This window comes from Pelobates fuscus, chromosome 4 (assembly GCF_036172605.1).
Source record: "Pelobates fuscus isolate aPelFus1 chromosome 4, aPelFus1.pri, whole genome shotgun sequence".
In the NCBI taxonomy this organism is placed as follows: Eukaryota; Metazoa; Chordata; class Amphibia; order Anura; family Pelobatidae; genus Pelobates; species Pelobates fuscus.
In genome coordinates this window covers 371,986,102-372,006,119 of record NC_086320.1, presented here as the reverse complement: position 1 = coordinate 372,006,119, position 20,018 = coordinate 371,986,102, and the positions used below count along the sequence as shown (strand labels likewise).

The 20,018-nt window shown below is 40.9% G+C and overlaps 1 protein-coding gene across 1 annotated transcript in view; it reads left to right on the top strand.

Annotated features, from left to right (window-relative positions):
* Positions 1-20,018, top strand: part of DLEC1 (DLEC1 cilia and flagella associated protein) — a 51,343-nt gene that overhangs the window by 7,385 nt on the left and 23,940 nt on the right. Inside the window, exons 9-21 of the mRNA XM_063452723.1 lie at positions 590-763; positions 2,803-2,939; positions 3,409-3,501; positions 4,882-4,972; positions 5,573-5,732; positions 8,501-8,693; positions 9,078-9,136; positions 11,427-11,601; positions 12,173-12,266; positions 16,402-16,532; positions 18,456-18,614; positions 19,080-19,219; positions 19,644-19,797. Of these exons, the coding sequence (XP_063308793.1) occupies positions 590-763; positions 2,803-2,939; positions 3,409-3,501; positions 4,882-4,972; positions 5,573-5,732; positions 8,501-8,693; positions 9,078-9,136; positions 11,427-11,601; positions 12,173-12,266; positions 16,402-16,532; positions 18,456-18,614; positions 19,080-19,219; positions 19,644-19,797 (1,760 nt within the window). The remainder of the gene's footprint in view (positions 1-589; positions 764-2,802; positions 2,940-3,408; positions 3,502-4,881; positions 4,973-5,572; positions 5,733-8,500; positions 8,694-9,077; positions 9,137-11,426; positions 11,602-12,172; positions 12,267-16,401; positions 16,533-18,455; positions 18,615-19,079; positions 19,220-19,643; positions 19,798-20,018) is intronic.

The window sequence follows — 20,018 nt, the reverse complement described above, 5'->3', positions numbered from 1 at the left end:
TCACATAAAACAAGGACAGGTCATTGCAGGACCCAAATAGAAAAATAGAAGCCCTTAACTCTGTGCAGCTAACACGTCACACACAGTTTCTCTAGTAGAGTAAATATCAAACTCAAATAGAGAACAAGGGCAGCGCTATCTGATGTAAAAAGTGCACAAAAAGGACTTGATGACAACCCGTAACATCTGTATTCTTATTTTGTCCTTCAATAAACATTGGAAGCACATTTTTGTATCTGATAGAGCTGCCCTCGTTCTTCTGTATTTGATTCTAAATTAAGGTCAGAAACAAATAATCCCATCAAGCCATTCATTGTATCATCTTTCATATAACATTATGACACACTCGCAGGGCAGGTAATAAAGAATTTTAATTCCTCGCTATCTTGCAATCTGTCCAGTTCTGGATGGAGATGATAGAGTGTGAACACTGAGGGGCAGGTTAGCTCAGTGATCGCAGGCTATCATTGGCTTTAAATGTGATCAGGTTGATACATTAATATAATTTTCTCCCCCTGGTTATTTATATGTTCCTGTAATGTGTTCTGATATATACATTTTGTATCCCCTTCTATCGCTGACTTTTTAGGGAAGTTTCCAGGAGAGGGTGGGATAGTTGCACCAGGCATGAGCTGCCATTACACCATTCGCTTTGTTCCGGATTCCCTGGCAGATTTCGAGGATTATATACTGGTCGAGACCCAAGCACCATATCCTGTTTTGGTTCCCATAGAAGCAAGACGAGCACCTCCTGCACTAACCTGTAAGCGCTGTGTGCTAAATACGCTCATAGTGACCCATATCAGCATTGCCCACAGGGCCTCGGCATGTATTGATATGTTATTGTAGTCAGTATATTAATAACTGAAAGGATATTACACCATACACACACACTACACCACCAGGATATAACATCACACACACACTACACCACCAGGATATAACATCACACACACACTACACCACCAGGATATAACATCACACGCCACACCACCAGGATATAACACCACACGCCGCCAGGATATAACACTACACACACCCCACGCCACCAGGATATAACATCACACACCACACCACCAGGATATAACTCCACACGCCGCCAGGATATAACACTACACACACCCCACGCCACCAGGATATAACACTACACACACCCCACGCCACCAGGATATAACACTACACACACCACACACCACCAGGATATAACATCACACACACCACCAGAATATAACACCACACACCACCAGGATATAACACCACACACACCACACACCACCAGGATATAACACTACACACACCACCAGGATAGAACACCACACACACCACCAGGATATAACACTACACACACCACACACCACCAGGATATAACACCACACACCACCAGGATATAACACCACACACACCATACACCACCAGGATAGAACACCACACACACCACCAGGATATAACACTACACACACCACACACCACCAGGATATAACACCACACACCACCAGGATATAACACCACACACCATACACCAATCCCAGAATACAACACCACCAGGGTATAACATCACACACCAATCCCAGGATATAACACCACACACCACCAGGATATAACACCACACACACCACACACCATCAGGATATAACACCACATACCACCAGGATATAACACCACACACTAATACAAGGATATAACACCACACACCACCAGATATAACACCACACACACCACACACCATCAGGATATAACACCACACACCACCAGGGTATAACACCACACACCACCAGGATATAACACCACCCACTAATACAAGGATATAACACCACACACCACCAGATATAACACCACACACACCACACACCATCAGGATATAACACCACACACCACCAGGGTATAACACCACACACCACCAGGATATAACACCACACACCAATCCCAGGATATAACACCACACACCACCAGGATATAACACCACACACACCACGATATAACACCACACACCACCAGGATATAACACCACACACTAATACAAGGATATAACACCACACACCAATCCCAGGATATAACACCACACATCCACAGGATATAACACCACACACCATCAGGATATAACACCACACACCATCAGGATATAACACCACACACCATCAGGATATAACACCACACACTAATACAAGGATATAACACCACACAAAAATCCCAGGATATAACACCACACATCCACAGGATATAACACCACACACCATCAGGATATAACACCACACACCATCAGGATATAACACCACACACCATCAGGATATAACACCACACACCATCAGGATATAACACCACACACCATCAGGATATAACACCACACACCATCAGGATATAACACCACACACCATCAGGATATAACACCACACACCATCAGGATATAACACCACACACCACCAGGATATAACAATGGTATGATGAAATATTTATTATGTGCCGTTATTGTCTCTGAGCTGAACATCAATATAAACATGTACTGCACATTGACGTTCATTTATTTTCCTTAATGTGATTGTTTTATCTTACTTAGCCTATACAGTATAATAATACAGGTTAATAAAAGACTCCAGTCCATCGAGTTCAGCAATTCTCATGTCTCTGTTTTTGCTGTTAATCCTAAATATGATGAAATCTGTATTTTGAAGTGATTTACAATTGTGTCACAAAATGAAGAAACATTCCTTTTGATTACTCCATGGATCAGCAAGCTGGAACCTGGAATATTAGCTATTATATGGTTGAATATCCAGCAGCTGTACGTATTGTTTTCTTTCTGTTTAGTACCCCACACTTTAGACTGTGGCCCCTGCTTGGTGGGAGGAGTTAAGGTCATGGAGTGGATCTGCCGCAACGATGGGATGAGCCGTGGACGGTTCTGCATCATGCCAAAAAGTGCGTGGCCTCCGGCGAGTTTCAGGGTAAGAGACATTGTGGGTTCCTTCAAGTACGTGAATATGTTAATAAATGCACCTGTGATATTGGAACTCTCTCCGTTTAAATAAAGCTCCCTACAATTCAGTGTTTATTAAATAAACACCATAGTGGCTGGGCTACCTTGATTGTAATATAGTGTGTATAGGAAAAGGTAAACAGACTTTTTGCCGATCCCTCTCGATCAAAGCAAAGCCTTCTTATAACTTAGTACATGATGCAGCCAAGTAATGTATTATTCTTAGCATTTCTCATCATGAGTGACTAATGCCTGAATTTTTTTTTTATATTTTAAGCCAAAATAGATTCATTGAAAAAATAGTGGACTGGAAAAACTTTTCCCCAATGATAGAGATATTCATTTTGAATTCTCTATCATTCATTGATCACTCATTCAGTTTTTAAATTCTTTTTTTTTTTTGTTTTTTTCCCTTTTGTTTTGTTATGTTACTTAAGAGCGTGGCTACAGGAGGATTTGTGGAAAAAGGCCCATTTGGTATTCATCCATCGTTTTTCGAATTATATCCTGGTCAAGAGATCATCATTGAGGTTAGTTGGTGGCAAATACAAAACCCCTTCATTATATGGTTTTGATATGTTAGTAAATATCATTTAGTGTAATCATTATTTTTTACAGTGTTTGGAAAGCTGTGAATACACAGAATCAGCAGTATTTTACCAGTATAAAAGAAGCTTGACAATGATAATTGTACAGAATAATGCAAGCTTTCATTAATTATTTTATTTTTTTTAAAAGAGACATACATCTATTTTAAATATAAATATTTAGGATTTTACAAACTTAGTCTGGAGTACATAGAGGTTAAGGAGATAATATGGTATTTAATATGTAAAATTAAAATTCTGATGGGATTACATACATCCCAACATTTCAAATTGACAAATGTAGGCAATTTAATTTTAGGAGTGTGAATGGGGATGTGGCCAGGGGCAGGGCTGTTCTGCAAAATTATAGGTGATTTACTAATAACAATCCATGCAGCTAATATGTAATTTGGAACAAGAACAATGTATCTTGTTTGCACAGATTGATTTGTAAACACATTGCTGTGTAGCTCTGTTATACACTCAGACACATTACTGGGAGTATTATTACTGTGGAGCTTTGTTATACACTCAGACACATTACTGGTAGTTAGTGATGTCCCGAACAGTTCGCCGGGAACCGTTCGCCGGCGAACATAGCGCGTTCGCGGTCGTGAACACGCGCGATGTTCGGTCCGCCCCCTATTCGTCATGGAGGTGGGAGGGAGGGTCTGCTGCTGATTGGCTGGAATGTGTCTGCTGACTGTGAGGTACAGGGTCAAAGTTTACTCAATGATGACGAATAGGGGCGGACCGAACATCGCGCGTGTTCACGCTATGTTCACCGGCGAACGGTTCCTGGCAAACTGTTCGGGACATCACTACTGGTAGTATTATTGATGTGTAGCTCTGTTATACACTCAGACACATTACTGGGAGTATTATTGCTGTGGAGCTCTGTTATACACTCAGACACACCAACAATATGGAGCTCCTAGAAAAGAGGGACATTAGGATTTAAAGGATGGACAGGGGGATTGGGCCCAAAATAGGGACTGTCTCTCCTAAATAGGAACATTTGGGATGTATGGGATTATAATTACTTCATAGAAAGTGTAGTAGTTACTTAAAACAGCATTACCGGTGGATATGGTGGAATGCTAACATTAATAATAAAATTTAAAGTGCTTTGCATGTACATAAGATCAATTTAAAATCCCAATGAATTTTTTAGGCAAATTGGAAAATGGACCCATTGCTTTCAATGTTTATCTGATATGAAAGTTTCTGCACCTATTGTATATTGACTGGTTGTAATAACTCTTTATTCTTGGAACAATCTGTGGTTAATAGGTGGCTGTTTCGTAATATATTGTCTTCCAGGTTGTGTTTTTTCCATCATCTCCTGAAACGTACAACCAGGTTTTTACCATTGCTTGTGATAACTGCCAGGTCAAAGATGTCATACTGGCAGGTATGTTTATATGACTGATCAGCGTTTCATCAGTGGTCATCAACCTTATGGGGGATATCTAGGGGCTTCACCCGGAGGGAGGGGGGGTGCTGGCTGCAACCTAACCTTAGCGTTTTGTTAAAAGTGGGATCTGTATGTTGTTTTCTTCTTGTAATATTTGCTTTCCATATTGTCTTTAAATATTAATCTTGACTTCTCAGCTTGGCAGAACATAACAAAAGCTTCCTTCCTTGCTCCTCTGCTTAGAATCCCCAATGTACTAGTGCGTTTACCACATTTTTACAATTTTTAATGTTTTTGTGTCCAATGATGCAGAAGTATGGTCTTAATGGGCAAATGCTGTTGTGTAGACCTTGAGTCTATTTGAGTTAGTTCAATTAACATACTGTCTGACATGGAATGTTTCAAAACCTCTTGTTGGGACAAATGTAAATTGTGTACAAAAAAATGCAAAACAAAATTATATTGGATTGTCGTATAAATTCAGTGTGATTTTTGTTATCATGCTGACAACCTCCCTCTGCTCATTGTGTTTGCCTTATTATTATTATTATTATTATTATTATTGTTGTTATATTGTACTTTTCTCTTCATACCCAGGGTGTGGAGAGCTGGCAGGGCTGGAAGTAGTGTCGATAGGTGGAGAGAGCACAGCCGAGGCCGGGGAAATAACAGATGTTTCAGCAAAGCACATGGTACAGTTTCCACCCACAAATCTGTGTTCCTGTGAGAAGAAAAGTCTGGTTATCTGGAATTCCACGTAAGGAAAAATAAAGTGATTGGATTTCATTATAAACCCAAGCCTAGCCATCAGCCCAAGGGGCAAAGTTCTACATACAAATTAAAGTGGAAAGGCTTGAATAGATTGATACTCTAAGCACCAAAACAAAGAAACCGTTTTAGTGTATAGGTCATGCACCTGCAGTTTCATTGATCAATTCCCTGACATCTAGGAGTTAAATCACTTGTGTTTCTGTTTATGCAGCTGTACTCACACCTCCCCTGGCTGTGACTCACACAGCCTGCATGAAAAAAACATTCAATCAGATCTTACAGCAGAGTGTATTTACTTTAGAAGTTCTTATCTCCATCTATGTTAATTTAACTTTAATTATACCTAGTAAACTGTAGCAGGTTATGCACAGAGCAGGAGATAAGAAATTCTAAATTAAACACACCGTGCAATAAGGGGATGTAGACTCTGTTTTAGGAAGTGTGTAGGGAGGCTGTGCAAGTTGCAGCTAGGTGAGATGGGTAGGGCTCCATAAATAAAGTAATTCAATTCCTAAATGGCAGAGAATTGAGCATGGGGCATGCAACAATATGCAACTGCATGGGGCATGATCTATGCAACAAAATCACTTCACTAATCTAAGGTTTTGGGGCTTAGAGTGTCCCTTTAAGGTTGGTTGACATCGAGTGATTTGATTCCAATATAGATTAACATTGTAGTCCGTTTCCTGAGATGTACATGCTGTGGTGAGCAGATTTTCATGAGTTTTAACGATATTGGCTACAGAAGGCACATTTCTAGGCTGAGATAGATTTCAACCACTGGTACCATTGCATTACCTTTCTATTTACATGACATTAATCTATAAATACCCCAACAGATTACTGCATGGAGGTCATAGTGCTGAACAGACAAGGTTTGACAAAATGTACCCCTGACGTGATAATCATTAACATCTTATATTTATACAATACAGGATTAATGAATGAATTCATTAATTTCTTTGAAAATTATATTTTTATTGGTTGCTAGACAGAAATTCAAGCGCAGAGCCAATGGGGACACAGGTCCAAGTCAACCATAATTTCTAGGTTGCGCAAGACAATGTGGATGAAAAAGAAAAATCTTGTGGACATGCAGGTCCATCATAATATATTAAGGCATTTAATATAGAACAGTTCTGATAAATCATGTTTCAGAGCGTGATTGTTGTGGAGTATCAATTAACAAATAAAGCCTGAGAACACTGACCCCCATACACTTCCACCACAACTAGATGGGTCCACAGAAACTCATACCTCCTAGTCCCAACCTGATACCTCTCTAGAAGGTCCTTAATTTGAGAGCATTCTGAACTCCAATAGAGTCATAAACTCTGCTCAATCAGGTACCCTTGTAAAAGTGAATTATTAGTTATATTAGAGGCAGAGGAGGTCTACAACTCCAGGGCTCCACGAACATGCTCTTGACAGGTGACCCCAGACTCCATCCTGTAGTGACTAAATTCCTCCCCCAGTTCCATCTATACACTGGTCTATGTTCCATAAGTCAACAGACATTGGAAATGCACATGATATGCGGTCGCCAGCCAGTGTGTCCATATGTCTATATACAGTTGGGTACATCCCTTTGTCATGAAAATCAGTTCTTCTAGTCGTCTAAAGTCTTGCATTCTATCAAACTAAACAGTAAGAGGTGGTAATTTGTCCTGTTTCCAGTAAAGGGAACAATTTGTTTAGCAGTATTTAAAATCCAAATGGTCAGGGATTTCTTATATTTGGCCATCGATGAGGTGGTATGATGGAAGAGAAAAGGAGCTGGGCAAAAGGGTGGAGGGCTGTCAGAACTTCTGTAGGATGGCTTCAATCACCTTCCAGAAAGGCTTAACCTTTGGACACTGCCACCAAATGTGAAGAAGGGAACCTGTAGCTACATGGCAACGCCAACAGTCTCCATGTAAGACAGGATTCATACTCCTAAGAAGCTGCGGCATTCTATACAACATGAATAACACTTTTTAGGCTGTTTTGGGGTTTTGCTGGCTAGTGCACAATTTTGTACTAGATCACATATATTACACCACTCTTGTGGGAGCTGAGAGATTCATATTGTGTCGCAATAATGAATGTAGAAGCAAAACAGTATGTGGTTGAGGATCTGGGTCGACACATGTTCGAAGGGGGTGAAAGCTCGGTATAAGTCAGGTTGTTTGGGTACTTGGAGTGTAAACTCTCACTTGTTCATGTTTCAGTCTGTGTAAAAACATGTCTGGGGCTCCGTCTAATAAGTTGCGTAACTGTCTGAATTTGTCCACAACCACCATATTCCTAATCTGAATAGGTTTTTGTGTTAAAAACATGTGAATTCCTTCCTCTCTATGCCTAAAGGAAATTCAGAGTTGTTTATCAAAGGGAAGAAGGGCAAAGGATTAATTTAATTTATTTTATTTTTATTTTTTAATTCTTTATTTTTGAGTTCATAAAGAAAAAGAAGTTACATATGCATTTGCCATGCCCCAACAGCATGTACAGACGATATAATAATGAACATCGATTTAGTAGGGCATGGCATGGGAACACAATGCACAATTTTTTATATATACTGACATAAATGTGCTGTTATTCAGTGGTATTTAACATATACATTCTTTCCCACAATTTATCACCATTTTGAACAAATAAAGTGCAAATAAAGTTCAAAGATAAAAGTTGTGTGAAAAAATGAAAGTTATTTTTTTCATTTGCAGCCAGTTAGTAAATGCCACCCTGAATATTGTTATTTACTTATTTACCTAGGCACGTCCCTCTTCCATTTTACTGGCAGATAATAAAACCCAGTTTGCAAACTTTATTACCCGGAGCAGCTGTTGATATGGCCGAGGTCTCATGCAGTGAAGAGACAACGACAGCATTTAGCATTAGCCCAACGGAGGGAGTCATAGGACCTCACCAAGCGCATACGTTCTCTGTGACATACAAACCCACCAAGGTAATCTGTATGAAAAATATCTGCATTTATGTGGGAAAAAAGTACTGTTGTGCATCATCAGCATATCTCAAGTTGGACTTTGGGCACAAAATCCTGAGAAATCATATTTCCACAACTATCTCAGAGTTCCCAGATTGATATATCCACAGGTATCCATGATTTCTCGAATTTCTGTGCCCAAGGAGGACTCTCCAAATTGAGATATGCAGGTGATGCACAACAGTATTTTTTTCTAATTGCACTGTGTAGAATTTTATTGTGTTTGTGCTCACCACAATCTTTTTGGCACCTACATATACATTTACTATAATTAGTCAAATTAAAATATAGTTGTGTTTTCCTGTTTAATGCATCACCATACTCTCCTGTTTCTTTGTTTTGAAGCTGATTGAGTATCACAGTATTGCTCAGATGGTTCTCCAGGACGTTCCAGATCCATCAAGGTAAAGTGGGAAGCATTCAAGTGGTACATGAGGTATTAAAGGGTGTAGCAGAACCCCTTTTTGGCTGTCCCATCTATTGTTTTATTTGTTGGCCCTGCTGAGGTTTTCATGCCTGGATTACACCGATTGACATTGCACCAGCTATGGACATACTTTGTTCGGTATACGAACAAAGTACCGAACAACTGGACCACCCTGATGTACATTAATCATCCAATTTACCTCCCTGATCGTTTCTCTTATTCCCTTGGTTCATACGAGCTCACTGCTGTATTCCCTGGGTGGCCGCCATTTCGGCAGCCGAACACGTGGCGGCGGCCATCTTAACCCCACAAACAGCGGTGTTTGGTCGTCGACTGTCTGGAACTCAAAACGGACACTCGACTAGCCGAACACCACTAAGACCTCCAGGACGGCAGAAAGTACCGAAAGTAACTCACGAACGGCCCGGCATTCGGTAAGATGAATCCCATGAACTAGGGGATTCATCTGGTTACCGACTCAATTATGTGTGGCATAGCCTTTCGGGAGTTTTGGGGCACGAATAGAGACCGACCGCAGGGCCAGATTTTAATGGAACTAATTTCGGCATCTTTGCCCATGCGGTCGGTCAAAACTTTACCTTCCTATAACTCCTGAACACCTGGTCTGATCTGGGTGATTTTTGGATATGTTGTTCACCCAGATCAGGGCTACCAGGGGGTACCATATTTAAAGGTATATCAGACATATTTGGGGTACATCTGGAAAGTGAGGAAAAGTATGTACAGTATAATCGTATTATCTGTTAAGCTAAGGGGAGGAGATGTGTCGGAGGTAACGTCTGTATGATTGGTGCAATGTGTAATTAATGTGAATCCCTCCCTTGCATGGGAGAATCTCATAAAAGCAGGAATGTTGCCATTAAACATTAGTTCTACTCCGGTTACTGTGTGTCGTCCAGTGATTGGAAAAGGTGATGGGATATTATTGGATTTGATTGCTGACTGTTCTGGATATTCTCTGGGATTTACTGCTTGTTCCTGCATCCTCTGGATATATTGGTGGAGTTAGGCTGTGGGAAATCAGCTCTCCGCTACAAAGGGTAATGTAGGTATAACAGTGGTATATGAGGTATCAAAGGCTAATGTTATTATTACAGTGGTATATGAGGTATCAACGTTTAATGCAGGTATCACAGTGGTATATGAGGTATTAAAGGCTAATGTTATTATTACAGTGGTATATGAGGTATCAAAGGCTAATGTTATTATTACAGTGGTATATGAGGTATCAACGTTTAATGCAGGTATCACAGTGGTATATGAGGTATTAAAGGCTAATGTTATTATTACAGTGGTATATGGGGTATCAAAGGCTAATGTAGTTATTACAGTGGTATATGAGGTATCAAAGTGTAATGTAGGTATCACAGTGGTATTTGAGGTATTAAAGGGTAATGTAGGTATTACAGTGGTATATGGGGTATCAAAGGCTAATGTTATTATTACAGTGGTATATGGGGTATCAAAGTGTAATGTAGGTATTACAGTGGTATATGAGGTATCAAAGTGTAATGTAGGTATCACAGTGGTATATGAGGTATTAAAGGCTAATGTAGTTATTACAGTGGTATATGAGGTATCAAAGTGTAATGTAGGTATCACAGTGGTATATGAGGTATTACTGTAGGTATTACAGTGGTATATGAGGTATAAAAGGGTAATGTAAAGTACTAAAATAACATATGAATTATTAAAGGCTTATTTGAAGTATTAATTTAGAATACGAGCTATTAAAGTTTATCTTCTTGATGGAAATGTAGCAAAGACAATATTAGCTTGACGCACAATATCAGCTTTATTCTTTATTCTGTGCTTGCAAAATTACCAGCAAATCTACAGGCTAAGGTATTTATTCCCGTTCACAATAGCTGGGAGGAAGTGATTTGAGATCACTTCCCCGAAATGCTGCAATGCATAAATTGAGAATTGTCCCTCACCACCTGCAATCACTGCTCAGATTGCAATAGCAGATATCTGATGTCCCACTGGGACCCCGTATAGGCCAGTTCCTGTTTGGCTCTGGCAGCCTTGAGTGCCGTGCAAAGACACCTCGATTGCCAGGTTGCTGATGCCTGGTCTAGGTTATAACTGAATTATTGTGATATAGACTAGGGTCAGAATAACTTTGAAGAGCAGTCATTAATTTATAACCAGTATATTTTGTGATGAGACAACACTCTTAAATATTTGAGGTCTTCACGATATCGTATAACTTTCTTTTTTTCTTTCTTCATTCTCCTTTCCAGTGTGGTAAATCAGCCAGTAAGTCTTTCAACTCTAGAAGCCAGTCTGAAAGATGCCATCGTTTTAGATATGGACTTTAAAGGCAGCACAGAGGCATTTAATATATTACTGCTACCCTATACGATTATCTTTCCCGGTGAAGGGTTCATTGGAACAACCATGAGAAAGGAATTTCAGGTCAGTAAGACATTATATAATAAGACTGCCAACACCCAGTGCTCTGTATCAAAATAAATCATTCTTAAATAATATATTTCATTATTAGAATTAAACGGTAAATTAAAGGGACTGTGATGCTGATAATACTGTTTCCTTTTGCACTTTGCATTTGTTTATTGCAAGTATACATTTTGGTTTCTTTATAGCTTCCTAGTAGAACAAGTAGCCATTGTATTTAGTATATCTCAAGTATATCTCACAATTATATGACACTATCTATAGTAATATCAAAGCAAGTTATTCCAAAAGTAACTGTTACTTTCAAATTATATTAATGCGATGATATAAAAAATAAATAACAAATTGATCAAGTAAAAACAGAATATTGATTTAAAATACACAGAAAGCTTGTTGCAATTGGTTCGTTATGCAATATTGATTTAGCACACCGTACAATCATGATAAACTCAATGGCTTACCAATGTGTGGTTTTATAAATTTTAATTGTATTATGTTACTCGTTGAAATGTATCAGTACGTAGGATAACTGTGATACGTCTGATTGAAAGCGTATGTTTTGCCATTACAGATGTGGAATCATAGCCGCTCTGATATTTACTTCAAGTGGGAAAATGTCACTTCCTGTCACATCATTCAGATTGAACCAAATATGGGAAGAATTGGTAATGTACATTTTCTTTGACTCTCAGAGAATATTAAGCATATTTCATTTTTTCAACAACTTAAAGATGGAGGCAATTGTTTTGATCCAAATTTGCGCTATATGTCTGTTCAACCATAATTGACCTCTTTCATATTAGGTGCACCCACACCTGTTATACGGATAGTCCTCGTTTTGCGATCTACCTGTTTTACGACGGCTCGCACTTATGACCAGTGGTAAGTGCGAGCTGTCGTGGGGATTCCCTGCTCTGGTGCGTTCGTCTATGTTCGGGGAAACTTCCCCGAACATAAACGAACGCATCAGAGCAGGGAATCCCTCTAATCTATGTTTGGGGAAATTTCCTTGAACATAGATTTAAAGGAATTCCCTGCTCTGGTGCACATGTCTATGTTCAGGGGAACGTCCACAAACATAGATGAACGCACCAGAGTAGGGAATCCCTCTAAAATATGTTCAGGGAAATTTCCCCAAATATAGATTAGAGGGATTCCCTGCTCTGGTGCGTACGTTTATGTTCGGGGAAGTTTCCCTGAACATAGACGAATGCACCAGAGCAGGGAATCCCTTAACTCCTCACTTACTGACTAATTAGTTCTACGACTGGGTCATAGGAACGGAACCCGGTCAAAAAGTGAGGAGTGTCTGTATATCATTTTGTTCAGGAGAAGCAGGGCCTTCATTTGTAGGGCCAACAAATATTTATATATGAAACACAATTTAATATAAAAAAAAACGTAAAAAAGTGTTAATTGCTAATGTCATGATACTGTTAACTTTTACTGCAATAAAATAAACATATTTCTATGCTGTGATGTTCCACGACTACAACAATGCCACCCATGTGCAATAAAATACACCTATTTATATGCTGTGATTTTCCAATGAGTCCATGTAACTTGGAAAGTTACATGGTGAAATATAGGGCTTGCCCATTTCAGTTTATGCACATTGAAATTTGCCAGATTGGTTTGCTAGGCCTAAGTTGCCTTTGAGGACCGTATGGCAGCCCAGGAATAAAAATTACCCCCATCATGGCATACCATTTGCAAGTAGACAACCCAGGGTATTCAAAGTGGGCTATGTCTAGTCTCTTTTTGATAGTCACTTAGGCAATGCCACAACAGCATATGTCCGCTTAATGAACAACATTCAAGAACAAAGTTGGCATCTGTGGGCAGTACACATTTTATGTTTTTATGTAAGGATGTGCAGATGTGGTGTTCAACTCTTTAACCCCTTGTGGTAGTGCGCGTGATGTGTTCCTCGTGTGTGTTAAACCACTTAGGGGATCTCCCTTTGCCGGTTACCGACATATAAGTACAGTATGGCGGGTACGTCTGGCGGGGGGGGGGGGGGAGTTTCCTCAGAGGTAGGACGTGTGGAAGTAGTATCGGTCTAGCTGTGATCTCAGGTTACGATGCTTCTAGCCGTAGGTCTGTGATACACCTAGTTGGCTTGTGTGAGTACCAAGGTGTGTGTGTGGAAATATCTGCTAGGTGTTTGCGGTGCCTTGCTAGGAGGAAGTTAGTGTCAGCTAGGAGAGTAAAATACAAGATTTGTGCGCGCAATGCGGCTTGCAGCGGAAACATAAAATTGAAATGCAATATAAACGGTAAAAGAGAAAATTATAGTCTCAAACTTTGCAATTTATGTCCATCTCGAGTTGTGGAGCAGGTTGTCCCCTGGAGCTGGTTGACTGCTGGTTCTTCAAGTGGTGCCATTGGCAGGCGGTGGTCTTTGGTGCTCTCTTGGGGTGAACTCTCAAATGTTAGCAGGATTTATCAGGGACAGTCCCGGTTTGTTTATCGGTGGCATTCGCAATATACCTGCTGCTGACAAGATGGACTCCAGCTCCTTGTGGTCTGTAGCCTTATGGGTGGTCCCTTCATAGGTGAAGGATACCGCACGTGGTGTTCCCCAGCGGTATGAAATCCCCTTATCGCGGAGGCTCTGCAGGAGCGGTTGCATTGACTTTCGCCAGGTAAGGGTGTTCTTAGTTAGGTCTGGAAATATTTTCAGTTCGGTGCCTTCGAACATCAAAGGAGTTTTACCTTTTAGTGCAGCCAGGAGGGAGGCCTTGTCTGCTAACGTCTGGAACCTCACTATAAGGTCCGCCGTCGCGGATGCAGGGGCTCTAACTGGTTTCGGCAGTCGGAAGAGCCCGTCCAGTTTTATGGCTTTGACCTGTTTCACAGGTAGCAGGATTCCGAGGAGACGTCGAGCATAGTGGGGTAGTTCAGTGAGGTCGACCGTTTCCGGTATCCCTCGGATTTTTACATTGTACCGTCTCCTCTGGTCCTCTAAGGCATCCAGTCGATCTGTGGTGGCGCCTTGCCGTGTCTCCAGGTCTGTCACCCGTTGTTCCATCTTGGTAAGTCTTGAGTCATGGGTGTTCGTGCAAGCCTCTAAGTGGGTAATTTTGGCCGTTGCTCTTTCCATGGCCTCCTTGTAGTAAGCCATGTCTGCCCCCAGATCCTTCCTTAGCTCCGCTAGCATTTTTTTTAATTGCTCTGCCGTGACCGGGTCACTTGTTTTCGTGGGTTCAGTGCTGCGGTTAGGTGTGAGCTGGAAGGAGGCTCCCTCCATGAGGTCCATGGCGAAATCCTCGGAGGAGTAAGAGGAGAAGTCGTCCGTGAGCGCCATTTTGGACCATGCGGCCTGCTGCGTGTTCCGCAGCATGTCTCCTATGTCTCTGTTCTGGGGACCTTTGTCAGCCTTCGCCTTCTTTGTTTTCCGGCCCATTGTCTGCTAGTAGTCTGCAGCGTTCTTTGCCGGGACTTTTGGGTTCAAGTTCCCACACAAATGGTTAGTTTAGTTCGGTATTAGGACGGAGCTCCAGGAGATGCAACTGCTCTGTTGCGCTGCTGGCTCCGCCCCCCCTCCAATTCGTCTTTTTGACCTACAATTTGCCATTCACACTTTGGCAAATAACCATGAAAGAATTAAAACCATAAAATTAGGAGAAATTGCAACTGAGTTTAGAAACTATATCAGTCGTGGTGAGAGGTGAATTGATGGGGAGCAGGTAGGGGTGAGATGAGTTACAGTAAGGGGACTGATTGATGGTGAGAGTCTTGAAAGTATATGATGAGATATGTTTTCAGCGGTTTGACATTGTAACAGATGGGGAATGATTAGTAGCAATGGATTGTTCCAGTACTACATGAAAATTTGGAGAATAGGGATAAAACCCATTGATTTGGAGGTGCTTAAGGGATATAGAGTTGAGAGAGTGGAGAGGAAGGGTGCGGGATACAGTGGGGGGTGAGAGTGTACAAAGCTGTAGATTGATATACAAGACTTTGGAATTTGAAAATGGAATGTTGGCAACTGGAAGTTAAAGGGACACTAAAGTCACCAGTGCAACTACATGTATTCCTGACCCTATAGTTAACATGACCATCTAGCCCCCCTGGGCCCCTCATGCCTCCATAAATATAGTAAAAATCTTACTGTATTCAAGTCAGAAGCTGTAAATCTGCATGCTGTTAGACTCAAGAAAAACAAGCAGTCTGCTTACCTGTGATAGCCTGATCCAGTCACAGTGCTTCCCCATAGGAATGGCAGATCAGGGGCAGAGCCAGCATGATTCAAACACAGCCCTGGCCAATCAGCATCTCCTCATGGGGATTAATTGAATCAATGAATCTCTATGAGGAAAGTTCAGTGTCTGCATGCAGAGTGAGGAGATACTGAATCACAGGATGCTGTGCACAGTGCTGCCCTGTGCTCTGCTGACAGCTGATCTGAGTGGATGGAGGCATATTATGCCTCCATCAACTCCGAAGTCCCTCTGGTTTACTTTGAGTGACTGCAACTGGAGGTGTTCCTAGCTTTCAATGTAAACACTGTCTTTTCTCAGAATAAATAATGATTTTTTTTCTCAGAAAATACAGTGTTTACATGAGAGAGGCTGCAGGGAGCTATAGTCCTAACCTGAACAACCTCATTAAGCTGAAGTTGTTCAGGTGACTATAGTGTCCCTTTAAATAATTGTCCTTCATATGTTAACATAGTCTAAAAAAAAAAAAACACATGTTTACAAACCTAATAGCTATTTTGTTCTTGTGCTGCTCTACTGTACCTCCAAGCCCCATGTACAATTAGCATAAAATGTTTAACTTTTATTTTAGAGCCAAATGCATTCTGTCAGTTTGAGTTGAGTTGTACTGGAGGGCAGATTGGATTCACCAGCCAGAAAGTCAAGTGTCACATCAAACATTCCTCAGAGCCGGTCATCCTTGGTGTCGAGGCCACTTTTAAGGTTTGCATAAAATATTCTCTGAAATCTCATAGAAAAAGTGTTTCTGGCAAACTAGCTGCTGCATATTTAGATCATTAAATGGTTAAAGGAAAACTAACATTAAAAATGTTTAAAATCTTAATATAACCTTATTCTGACAAAACACCATCCCATAATTAATTTTCTGTAATTTTCCCGCATTCATTTTATATAGAATTTTCTGACGATATCCCTTGCCTATTTTCCTGACTCCCCTTTTCTGAGTTAGTAAGATAGGCAAGTTTTCCAATCCAGTGCACACTATTTTGCAACAGTCCATTACTTTCTAAAATGATGTGCTCATTCTGTCAGTCACTCCTACCGACTACAAGTCAGGCACAAAGAGTACTTGTTTTTGAAAAGCAACGTCCAGTTGTAAAATAGTGAGTTTTGGGTTGGATAACTGATAACTTGACCGAAGGTGAATATAGATGGCAGTCAGAAAGGGGGAGTGTGGAAGGTAGCAGAGCTGCAATCCTGAGACTGAATATCTCAGCCGAAATCCTCTTGAGCTGGAGCAAAGCGCTGCTTAGTGAATATAGCCCAATACCCCAGTAACTGGACGACACACATTTCAGAGAATGCAACTGTTTTTATTGAGCCAAACTCAGCCTTCTATGCACAAACCCCAGCATGGGGTCTCCGTATAATCCACGCCCAAGCGTATCTGGGTTTGGGAGTCAAGGACCGGTAAGTTAATTATCTCTCGGATACAGAGAGCTGAACATAGAAAAGACAAAAAGCACCCCAAATTACAGCTAAAACACACAGGAACCCCACATGTCATACATGCCCAAGTTGTCCAAATAGCGCCCGGATCCTTAAGTATTGTCCTATTGCCACCCGGGTAACGTTTTGTCTGCCCGCACACGTGGGTGAAGCCCAAAATAGTTCCAGAGCAAAAGTGGTCTTGGCCGGTCAAATATCGGGAGTTCCTGTGGTCAAATAAATGGGTGTTCCCCCTGGCTTTTAGGGAGCGATTGTTCCTTATAGTCCATAGTACCTTCCCTCCAATTACCGCTCTCCTGGTATGTCTGTAAGTGGGGAAGAGCATGACAAAAAATAGACTGGGAAGCGCGTGGCTGAGTGGCTGAATAGAGTTCCATGATGAGAGACCAGTGTCTCTGTTAGGAGACAAAATGGCCTCCATCTTCCAGGGAGCATGCTTTCAGTAATACGTTCGGTAGAAGGAAGGTACTGAACCAGGGGGAACACAGTTTGTTTTGGGAAATCAAGGGGGAATATGGGTAATGAACAGGGATAGGACAAGGTCTGCCACAGTAGGCAAGTGATTTCTTATATATTTTTTAATCTTTGTAAAGCGGTCTGTGGACAAATATATAATATATGAAAAAGCACTCTCTGCACCATAACCACTAAAGCTCTGCAGTTTATTGTTGTGATTTTGCTGCCTGGACATCAATGATAGTCTGTGAGCCCCAGGCTTGCAGCCAATCATTGTTAGCCAGATTTGGAGTGACAATTCCTCTATATTCTGATGAGAGCAAAGGGAGCTCGAAAGATACTCAAAAACTGACGAAAAAGTGACTGCACCCAAAGGCTCCTTAACTATAACCTCTACGGTTAGATGTAAGAATAGAATGAGCATTGGCAGTTATTTTCTTACTATAGTCTCGATTTATTATTTTTGGATATGTTTTTCAAATAGGTTAATATTTTTGGATTAATTTTTACAATTATTATTTGAAAATATATCAAAACATAGGACTATTTTTTAAAATTTGAAATGATTTTAAACAGTATCCAAAAATATTACATCAATGTCTACATTTCAGGAATACTCTCCAAATCAGCATAGCATCATACGTTAAAGAGAAAGGATGATTAATTTATTGTAAACTTTCACAAAATTGATACTTATAAATCTGTGTTTTTGTTCTCTAGGGTCCTGTTGTCACTATAGATGTTCCATCACTGGATTTAGGTCTTATAAAGTTGGGCAATAAGGCAGTCAGCATCATTACTATAGTGAACAACAGCTCGCTGGTAGCAAAATGGGGAATGCAGGAGAGCAGAGCGTGTATTTCTGAAAGAGGAGAGGAGGTAAGTTTCTTTTACAGAGAATAGCACACATTCTGACAACCTTTGGCCGGAGGAGCCAATAGGACGAATGGCCTTTATCTGCTCATGAAACTCAGCTATGTCATGTCAAAGGACCAGTCCAGACCTGGAGAACACTTACATCACGGGCCACTAACCCAAGCACAGATCCACACTAGGCTATCCAAAGGCCCCGTACAATTCCTGCCATTCCTGTATCACCCCTGCTGTATCTGCTAACAAATGTCACAATGCACCTCCCACTACTTTTAATAAACTGAAAATATGACTGTAAGGGTATGCCCCACATCCCATCAGTTCTAGTGGCCTGGTGGGCAATTGCTCCCCATTGCCAATCCTCCCCCCGTGAGTTGAAGCGTAAAGCTCCACAAGGCAATCAATAAGTATGTGCTTTAACCTAATGGACGCTGGATATGTGTTTGTGTTTTTATGATGTTTGCTGTTTAGGAATCACCGTTTTCTATCACTCCGGGGAAGGGGGAATTGCCCCCTCTTGGAACAGCCAAACTGAAAGTCCTGTTCCAGCCACTGGCGTGTCAGAGATTAGAGACCACCCTGCAGCTGGAGGTGGAAAATGGGGAAGCCAGGTGAGTGACTAACGCCTTGATGAATATAGGTAAAAGGTGAAAACACAGTTAACTGAGCAATCCAAATGATGTATTTATTTATTATCAGTATTTCCTTTTTTTAATCAGCATCTTGTGCAGAAGGAACGTTATGTGAAACATTAAATATGATGCTCTACGTAACATAAATTAAGATTGATTTTTGCATCTGCTTGGTGCTCGAGTTGGACTAAGGGGTTTGACATCTAATGGTCAATTTACTTATATCAGGAACGTTATTTAGGCAATGGGATTGTTATCTACCAGGGGAAAGAGGAGCTATGGAAAGCTCCACACAATTATTGTGTTTAATGTTCCTTTATTTATTGTTAGACCGATTTTGTTTTCGATTTACATTTGCCCACAGTCTGTTGTTGTGCTCAGAGAATGTCTTGTTTCTTTGTAGTTATCTGCCTGTTTCAGCCAGCGTTCAGCTTCCTCAGGCCTGCCTCCTCTCTAGTTTGTTGCAATTCACGGACATGTATGTGGGTGTACCAGCACAGGGCGCTGTAAAGATTTTTAACCAGGGACATCTGCCAGCAAAGTTCACCTGGGGAGAGGTAGGAACAAATTCACAGGTTTGTGCAAACTACATGATAAAGACAGGTAATCTTCACTGTCACGTTGAGTACAGATTATTGCCCCTCTTCTATCCATCCAGGACAAACTGCTGCTTTGAATGATGGCTCTTAAAATATTGTACCGTATATACTCGAGTATAAGCCGACCCGAATATAAGCCGAGGCCCCTAATTTTACCCAAAAAAGATGGGAAAACTTAT